This window comes from Loa loa (genome assembly GCF_000183805.2).
Source record: "Loa loa unplaced genomic scaffold supercont3.60, whole genome shotgun sequence".
Taxonomy (NCBI): Eukaryota; Metazoa; Nematoda; class Chromadorea; order Rhabditida; family Onchocercidae; genus Loa; species Loa loa.
In genome coordinates this window covers 33,245-43,291 of record NW_018108240.1, presented here as the reverse complement: position 1 = coordinate 43,291, position 10,047 = coordinate 33,245, and the positions used below count along the sequence as shown (strand labels likewise).

The following is a 10,047-nucleotide window of genomic DNA, read 5'->3' as shown; positions in this document are numbered from 1 at the left end:
TTTAATCTATTATAATAAAAAAAAAGCTATGATAGGAATGGAAAAGGAAACTATAAAAGGAGAATAAATGAACAATCAATAAATGAAATATTATTTTGTTAGAAAAACAGAAACATTATAGTATGAAATGAATGTATGGAAACAAACTTTCCTCTCAAATTTAGGAATTCAATTGAATGTTCACCAAAATATATCTATGCTACATTCTATTATGTTTTGATAACAATTGTGGTCAAAAAAAAAATGAAAGAAAGAAAAAGAGAAAAATGTTGAAAACGTTCCTGAAATACCATAAGAAAACATATATTTGTTACAGATAAATAAATGGTCCTTTCTTGGTTTTTTTTTTTTTTTCAATTTTTCTTCTTTTTTTCATTAAAATAATTTGTTGAAGAAGAATAAAAAATGAATTTTCGTTCCTTTTCATTCAACTCTATCCAATCAGTAAGTGACCAACTCTATTTAATCAATAAATGAACAAATCTATCTAATCAGTAAATAACTAAATCTATCTAATCAATAAATGATATCAATTATTATTGTTATTAGACTGCTTCAATCATTATTCCGTGACTTTTTTTTTTTCACGGATTCGTTTATAAAAATTATAATTATTTGTAAAAAATTTTTAGATACTTTTTTTGTTTTTAATTATCCAATATAAATCATAAAATTCCAATTTTTGATCATATTAATTAGCAAGAATTCACTCACTACTCAATTCATATCTTATTCGTCATGATTACCTTCAGCATTATATAATTACCTTTTCATTCTTTCTCTTTTATTCCTCCTCTCTTTCCTCTCTCTCTCTCCCTCTCCCTCTCTCTTCTCTCTGTCATTTTATCATTTTATTTTACTTCAAAAAGTATCTACTTTATGAAAACAATTTATACAGAAGTGTCGTTAATAAGTTAAATTAAATAGGACGAAAAATAAATTTTGAAAATGAAAATTGAAATGAAACAATTTAATTTGTTGAAGGAATGATGAGATTTGAAACTAAACAAATGAAATTGGTTGTAGTAATGAAATGAGACAAGTAGATATGTAGATTGAGTAATATATTTACATAAGCGATCACAACATTATGGAATTGCAGTCAGCAATGCAGAAATATCGACAAATACACAAACGTCAACGAAATTTTATTTAAGCATTATTACAGGTAACATCATCATTTTCTTTTATATCGTTTGACAAAATTTTTGTTAACTAATTTTTTTCCATTAAATTTAAAATTTTCGAGAAAATTAGTTGAAATTTAAATGAGTAAAAAAAGAAAAGGAAGAGAGAAAAAAAAAGGAAATATGGAAATTGTTTAAAAAATATGTCTAATTCATTCATTATATGATTAATAATTAAATGATAGATACAATGAGAAATGATAGAATAGCACAGTGTTAGAAAAATAATTAATTTTTTAATTGAAATTCAAAGTTTCGATATAAATTTTTAAGACTTTTTGTTAATTCAAAACTGTTCTGGAGGAAAAAAAAACCGAAAAATTGGGGGAAAAATATTTTTAAAATATAGATACTAAGATTGTTATTACAATCCAACAAATTTCTTTCACAAATTATTAATTCTTAATCATTTATCTCAGGTAATTACTGTAATTTTTTCATTTGAATAACCTTATTTTTATCTTCTTAAATATTCAACAATATTCATTTATTAACCATAAATAACACAATTAGCTTTTCATTTTATTAATTATTTATACAAATTTATAAGCTACTAGGTTAAATTTGTCAGTAATAAAAAGCAAACAGCACATAACATGCCATCTATAAATACATTATCACTCTTTATTTTTATAATTATTTCTTCAAATTTAAATTTAAAAAAGAAAGAAATTCATTGTAAAAAGAAGAAATTAAAAGAAAAAGCGAAGAAATTCGTTACTATAAAAATTAAAATTAATTTACGTATACATGTATAATTGATTTCAATTTTTATAATATGTATATTTTTAATAAAATTAAAAGTAATTAATCAATAATGCAAATGATTAAAGTATAATGAATCTGATGATGATTTTGGTTAAACTAACTGCACACTTCCTTCTCTATTGCTTTGACAATTATTTGTTGAAGGAACTAAAGTGGTTTATATGTCTGTGACTATTTGTATATGTCCACCCTGCTCTTTCGGTGGATTACAGGATGCACACCCAACACACAAACACACACACACACACATATATATATATATATATATATACATACTTTATAAATGAACCGATGATAAGTTATCATTCTTCAAGTTGACCCGAAATTTAATGCTCATTCAAGCACAATTAAGTTAATAATTCGATTTTAACCTTAAATAGAATGTTATAATTTTACATTTTTTTACATTAATAAATAAACAAATAGAAGGATAAACAAAAAGACAAATATAAATGTATGACTTATATAAGGGATATAGGAATTCTAATTATGAAATTTTGTAATTAAATATTTACAATAATACGTGCTAATTTGAAGGGATAAAGTGAATTTTGTTATTGTATTAGCTTGGAAATAATTAATTTAACAGTAACCATTGAATAATTATTCCTATGAAATCATATTAATCTATATTGTTTACTAAAGTTATCAAATGAAAAGTGGTTAATAAGTGAGTATTGTTCAATATTTAAGAAATCAAAAATAAACTTATCCAAATGAAAAGATTAAAATAATTAATTGAATTAAATGGTTAAGAATTAGTAATTTGACAAAATTAAAAAAAAAGAAAGGAATGTTATCGTTATAATATAAAATACGAGAGATATGTTGATCGATCTAATTTAATTATATTAAATGTATTTATTAACTGCTTTAATCAATTAATGAGCTACCTTAAAGGAAGAAAGTGTTGATAAGGAGGAACAACAAAAAATGCGTTAATTAAAATAAAATTAAAAAGAAGAGAAAGCTGTCGTCTTTTTTTGAGAAAAAATATTGTTAAATCGAAGAAATTCTTTGTTTTTCGATATTACAATCAATCAATTACTTAATTTTAAATTAAATTATAAGAGAAAAAATAATATTCTTTCTTTCGCTTCTTTTTTTCTGGTATTGTTGGATAAATTAATTCAGTGATTATGAAAGTGAAAAAAAGAAAAAGGATTTGAAGTGTTGAAATTTGAAGATAATGGAAAGAACTGTCTTAAAATGAGATAAGACTATTGGATTGGTATTTATTGATGTCTATACGAAGCATAATGATTCATCAGTGGAAATATAAATAACTTCGTCATTTTTATGATAAAGAACATGCTAAAGTTATCATTTGTCCCCACCCACAACTAAATTTTGCTAATTTTTTTTTTGCCAAAAAGAAAAATTTGCAAAATTTGGTCGAAAATTTCTTCCTTCCGATCAATTTCCAGTAATAAATCTGTTTTGGAATTGATTCGGTTTGTTGATTCGATTTGTTTGGAATTTTTTCCATATAATAATTTAGAAAAGTTAAAAGTAAGTTAAAAAAATTATTGAAATATCAAAAAATGAAACAAAAAAAAGACACAAATGAATTTTGTTCAGAAAAAAAGTTATGTTCCTACTATTTTGGTTGAATTTTATGATTGAATAAATCATTAATAAATATATTTGTAAACAGGAAATATTAATTCCATCGTTTTCAAGATTTTTTATTTCAATACAAAAGTAGTGAAACAACTAAGTGAATAACAAGCTAATTAGCCAGATTTTAGAAATTCTTATTATTAATTATTATCAGCAGCATGTCTTATCAGCTGCTAAGATTTCGCCTATACTTGAATAACTATAAAATCTTAGGTAAAATAATATACGTTATCGAAAAGTCGATATAATTTATTGTAATATCTGCAAATATTTGCGATCTTTACATTTAACAAACAATTAATAATCAACCTTTAAATTAAGTAAAAACGAATTTATTTTGTTATTGGAAATTATTTTAGAAAATGTTGAAAATAATTAATATTCTGTAAATGACATTAATTAATAAATTTAATGGATGAAATCATTTGACTTTTCTTCATACGATAGAGATTTACTTTACTAGAAGTAAAGTGAGCAAAACAGTTAAATAATAGGCTTGAAATTTAAAATAAATTAACAACAGGAATGCTTTAATTAAAAAATTCCTCTCTTTTCCTTTCATTAATCCTACTTTTTTTAAGTTAAAGAATTAAAAAATTGTTTTCAATGAATAGTAAAATTTGTACCCAATGGCCAGTTAAACGATATAAACAAATGGTGAAAAATAGAAATTAAACAAGCAAACAAAAAATAAAATAAAAACGTAAAACACAAATAAATACTATTTTGGAATTGAATTCATCGATTTCAATAAAAAGAAAACAAATATTTGAAAGTAAAAAAAAAAAAGAAGAGAAAGGAGAATGGTTAAAATAGCTTTGTTAAAGCATACAATGTTAACATTATATTTCATTTTACTTGTTTTTTTTTCAAAACTGTTCAATACGATTCAAGATGTAATGTTAACAGAATTCTATTATTGTTGTTTCTATTGTTGTTGTTGTTGTTTGTTGTTGTTTCTGTTGTTTTTGTTGTTGTTTATTGTTGCTCTTCTTCTTGTTGTTGTTGTTGTTTATTGTTGTTGTTGTTATTGTTGCTACTGCTATCGTTTTATCTCTTCAAACTGCATTCATTGGTTAAGATTATTAATTCAACGATTTTAAATTTAATGAAATTTAGAAAGAAATGAATGGAATAAAAGGAAAAAGGAAACGAAGACTAACAAAGTTTTTTGTTTCCTTATGGATTTATTTAAATTAGTTGTTCCTAACCTTTTCTTGGCCATCAACCACTTCACTTTGATTTTTTAATTCACTGCGCCCCTGCCGCTCACGGAATATATTTTACTTCTCGCGGTGCACCGGACCACTGATTTTAATTAATGCAGTGAATTGAAGTTTGAAATTTGAATAATATGTAACGATTGTTAATGTGGCTGTTTTCTTTCAAAAAAAAAAGTTGATTCATTTATTTATCGAACAATTAAATTTAAAAAAAAGATTTTACAATATGTAATTTATTGAACTAAAATTCATATGTCGTCATTTAATTAAATTATAGTTTTATTCATTCAAGATATAATATTTTATTGTTGTTGTTGGGCGGTATTAATATTGTAAGTAAAAATTACTTTAATTACTTTAACCATTATTTTGTTGAAATTTTTATAACAATTGTAAAGGAATAGGATTTGCTTCCTATTTCAAAAGAAAAATGGAAATCAGAAATTGAAGAAATTAACATTTCTAATACTTTTATATTGCTGTTATACAGATTAATTAGTTTTATAGATTAATTTTTTTGTATAGATTAGTCAAGTTATACAGATTAATCAGTTAGTAAAATTTGGTATCAAATGAAAATGATATTGTTATATTCGATTCAGTTAATTTTTCATTAACGAAATTCTAAACAATGCTTACCAAGCATAACCATAATATCAATAATTAATAATACTGTACCTTGAACAAGTAAGATTGAAATATTTATGTTAGATATTTGTGTGCAAGTATCTTTATGATGGTCTTTTTTTTTAAAAAAAAAATCAATTAAATTTTTTCAGTTTTTAATTTCGTATTAATTTCTGGTAGTACTATGTGAATACTAATATATAGTGAATATGCGAATGCAGGTGCATTTCTGGTTACAAATGGAATTTCCATACTTTTTTGCATGTTCATTTTCCAGCATCTTATAGCTTACGAAAATATCCTATAAATTCCAGAATTTATGTAGAAATTAAGCATGAAATTTATTTATTATTAGCATTATCAGGTGATGAGTAAGTTACGAGAAACGATGTAAGTTCAAGAAACATATAACAGAAGATATTACTGCAGGTCACTTTATTTTTACGTTATTAAATTTAATATTCATTAACATATTGATATAGCAACACTTTTAAAAGACTTATTATTGTTATTTGAATTAAATTACTTATTTTAGCATGCATTTTAAAATATTTGATCTGAAATTTAACTGCAAATAGCAGATGATGATATGGAAAAAAAAAGGCCGTTATTCCTTATTACAAAATATGGATTTTTAAAATTGGATTGAATTGGATTTTAATAAGTTGAAATGTTTCATCGTTTTTTATATTTCAGCTTTCTCCACAATCGCAATGATTTCACTTTTTAATGGTTGCTCTGCAAAGCATGATCGAGCTGCATTCAAACTCTGCAACTAATATAACATTAATCGATTAATTAGTCATCTAATCAATTAATTACTTAACCATAAGGATGAAAAGAAAAATGAGGATGCTAGCTAATTATTTATCACACACTATTATTCATGTTTAATCTATTATCTTCTAATTGTCGTTCTTAAAGATATAAATGAATTTGATCAATGTCACTATTGTAGCCTTTTTTTTCTTTTTTTTTCTTTTCCATGTATCCATAATCTACTTAAAGCAAAATTAGTATTGGACTATTTATTTACGTCAACCTTCTTTTAGATATATGTTATCTTTTTTTTCCTCGTCCGAAAAAAGAAAAAAAAACTGATGAAATTGAAGAAATTACGCATTTCCAAAGTTGCTTTTTGGTTAAGCCTATTTCTTGATGCGCAAGTTGATATTCACTTAATAAGCTGTTATCAAAACATGTTGGATCATCGGTACTCAGCGAAAAATTAATATTATCAGCTGCAAATCTGTAAAAATGATGAATTTTCGCGAATATTTTATTTAATTTAATTGTAACTATTAAATTCAATAAATAAAACTTTTCCAAAATTAATTAGAAATGACAAAGTTTTCGTATTGAAGTGCATTTGTTCAGGTATTATTGCTAGCCAGATACAAAAATTATAAATGAACAAACCGTTTAACCGGATGTTGACACCATAATAATGGTACGGAACCGGTCATAACGGATGACAGAAGGCATGCTTCAAAATGTATTCGTTTTTCAATTGCATATTTTTTATATGCACATTCATCACGGAGTAATCGATAACCATGACCAATTCGTTCTGTTTGCATTTCTTCGATTGCCTAATTTTAAAATTCGAAAAAAAATTCTCCAATAAAATTGAAATTTTTATTTCAAAAATTTTTAAATTTCTTTAATTTATTTCATAAATCAAACAAATATGGCAGTATGTAATTTCATATTTCAATTTCAATAAATGAAAAGCATTATCTCTTATAATTCTTCTTTCTATTTTCATTTTCAATTTTGTCTTCCTACTCCAATAATATTTCCTATCCTTTAAACTTTGATGTTTAACAAAAGAAAGAAAAAAAGAAAAATCATTCGAAATTTTATATTTTAATAAAAATAACTCACATTGACAACTTCCTTTGAACCGCTACTTTCACCGGCATGTACGGTACGATGGATACCTCGTCTAGCTGCTTCCTAAAATATAATCATCATCATCATCATCATCATCATTACAGTACCCCGTATAGAATGATTTTCAAATCCATGCCAATGCATAAATTTATGCAGCAATGATTAATTCGATATTTGTTTTAAAATTGTCCTTTTGCCTACATTTGTTTCATTTAAATTCCTAACTTTCATTTTAATTTTCACATTGATCAATTAATTGTATACTTAATATAATTATAGTGAATAAAAAAGTATTAAAATAATTAAATCAACCTGGAAAAGTTTTGATACACTTGGAGGATATTGTTCATCAGCTCCCAATGAACATCCCGCTATATCAATACCAACAACTCCTTCATTTGATAAATTTGTTGCTAAATTAATCAATATTAAAAAAAAAATCATTGAAAAAAAAAAGAAAATGAATCAATAATTTGCTATAGGTAATCGATATATGAACCAAGTTCAAGGACTTCATCATTCCAATCATGAAATCCATGTATGCAACATAAAATTGAGCGTGCTTTTACACCGAATTCCTCTTCACCACGTCGAAAACCTCGTCTCACTGCTTCAATAACACCTCGTGGTTCCAGCTTCAAATTTATTAACAATGAATTAAATTTTCAATTTTCAAATCAAATTTTAATTAAAATATGTTCCCAATACAAGGATTATTTGATTTGGTGATGTAATTAAGTCACTCCAATTTAGCCTATATATCTTTTTCTAAACTTTGACATAATCAATCAAAATAATTCATTTAATTTATTATCAAAATTGTCAATATTTTGCTCATCTAACTTGATTCTTAACCTTTTAACTAATACAAATGCTGTAAACTTAATTTCCTCATTGTACTTTAAAATGAAATATTGAAATTAAAAAGCAGTCGTAATTTTTCTGTAATAAAATTAATTATTACTTTTCCTTTCTTAGTATAAATTCCATATTTTGAATTTGCAGCTGTATTTTTTACTGTATTACATAACAGATGTGGTGAATATCGTGCTTCAAAATAGATAACACCATTTTGTGCTTCATCTTCGCATAACTCATATGCAACTCGTTCAATAGCATCCTTATCACCTCTATACACTTTGAATTTTAATTAAATTTCTAAAATTTACAAAAGAAAAAAAGTGAAAACCAAACGATCATGTCAAATTTCTCGTCAAAATGTTATTTTTGTGGCATTGCAGAAAAACACAAAGATCGATTACACACTATAGGGAAAACAAAAAATTTTGAAGATTTCAAGAGATTTTCTGTTGAGAAATTCTTCTAAGAAAATTAATTTAACTTTTGAACTTTAATTTTCAACAATGAAAAGAAAAAAAAAATTATTGATTAAAGACAAACGCAAGAACAGGAAGAAATAAATCAAATGGTTCCAGCATTTTGGATAATGTGGATGGTTCACGAGTAACAACAACATCTCGTACTTCATCAACTTTCGTAGCCCCTTTTAAATCGATCTTTTTTTCTCTGAAAATATTGAAATTATTTTATTTTACATTTAATAAATAAAAATTAATTTTAAAAAAATGTATTAGTTAACAGGATTATAGGATTATTCGTCAAATTTAATCAATTCCATCCAAATAACCATTAATGTTCAATCAAAATAGTAATGAATCGGTTAGGTAATGCTAAATTGAAAAGGTATGAAAGTTTTAAATAAACGATGATCGACCAAAAACTATCTCATTTGGCATATTTATTGATTAAAACTGATCCATTTAAATCATCCAAAATTTTCTCAACAATTTTTTATGGAACATTTTCTTTGTCGACCTGCTCTTTTGCAAAATTGATAAGATTGATTTGATTTTCATAATGTCACTATCAAACAAAAATATTACAACAGACAACTTGTTAATAAAGTTAATAAACGATGCTAATCTGGGGACATGCAAACTTCAGCCTATTGGAATATTCGTTGTGAATGAGAAGGTCAAAATTAAAAATAAATATTAAAAAAAACCGGTCAAAATATATGAGAAAAAAAAGCGATTGAAATTTACATCGAAAGATCAAGTAAAGTTTGATGTCTTATGGCACCATCCAAATGTAAATGTAATTCTACCTGAAAAACTTAATTTGATTTCTTGTTAGCATCAAAATTTGCAAAACAAAAAAAAGGCAAAAAAATGCTGCACAAAATTCAAATTGGAAGAGTTGAGAAAGTTTTTTTTTTAAAAAAAAGAATGAAGAAAAGCAAATCAAAATTTAAATTTAATTGTTCAAAGTTCTCCCTCTGCATACTTTTGGGAAATCGAATCGTTTGCGTATTTCTTCGTTTGCTTTTGTTGTGTAAGTCATATTGTTGTTGCTGAAAAAACAAAAATAAGAAAAATTTCAGAAAAAAACAAAAAAACTGAAAAACTATTTTTTAAATTACAAATACATTAAGATATGAAAGTTTGCATGAAATGAAATTATAAACTTTACCAGTTTGTTATCATCACTAATAGTAACAACAATAATAACATTGATAACAATAACCATAGCACTAATCACAATAATAATAATGATAATAATAATAATAATAATAATAATAATAATAATAATAATAATAATAATAATAATAATAATAATAATTAATAGATAAATAAACGAATTATTATTGGTAATAATAATTAATAAATGAATGACAATAATAATTAATAAATGAATAAACG

The 10,047-nt window shown here is 24.4% G+C and overlaps 2 protein-coding genes across 2 annotated transcripts; both read right to left on the bottom strand.

The window, feature by feature from the left end:
* Window positions 1-4,480: 4,480 nt before the first annotated feature.
* On the bottom strand, window positions 4,481-4,803 carry LOAG_09632 (hypothetical protein; the record flags this gene model as incomplete). The annotated part of the gene is made up of 2 exons (XM_003145159.1): window positions 4,481-4,634; window positions 4,790-4,803. The coding sequence occupies 2 exons, from the start codon at window positions 4,801-4,803 to the stop codon at window positions 4,481-4,483; spliced, it is 168 nt and encodes a 55-aa protein (XP_003145207.1).
* A 1,110-nt stretch (window positions 4,804-5,913) lies between these two features.
* On the bottom strand, window positions 5,914-9,699 carry LOAG_09631 (adenosine deaminase). The gene is made up of 10 exons (XM_003145158.2): window positions 9,632-9,699; window positions 9,391-9,452; window positions 8,726-8,851; window positions 8,289-8,454; window positions 7,824-7,959; window positions 7,637-7,737; window positions 7,316-7,387; window positions 6,848-7,020; window positions 6,548-6,677; window positions 5,914-6,197 (listed from the first exon to the last, which is right to left on the bottom strand). Exons 1-10 carry the CDS (start codon window positions 9,686-9,688, stop codon window positions 6,114-6,116), a joined length of 1,107 nt encoding a protein of 368 aa, XP_003145206.1. The 5' UTR covers window positions 9,689-9,699; the 3' UTR covers window positions 5,914-6,113.
* Between the last annotated feature and the right edge of the window lie 348 nt (window positions 9,700-10,047).

Coding starts and splice junctions, on each gene's coding strand:
- LOAG_09631 (XM_003145158.2), bottom strand. CDS start 9,688: ATGACTTACACAACAAAAGCAAACGAAGAAATACGCAAACGATTCGAT. Junction 9,453..9,631: donor AACGATTCGATTTCCCAAAA/GTATGCAGAGGG, acceptor TAAGTTTTTCAG/GTAGAATTACATTTACATTT. Junction 7,960..8,288: donor TTTATACTAAGAAAGGAAAA/GTAATAATTAAT, acceptor ATAAATTTGAAG/CTGGAACCACGAGGTGTTAT.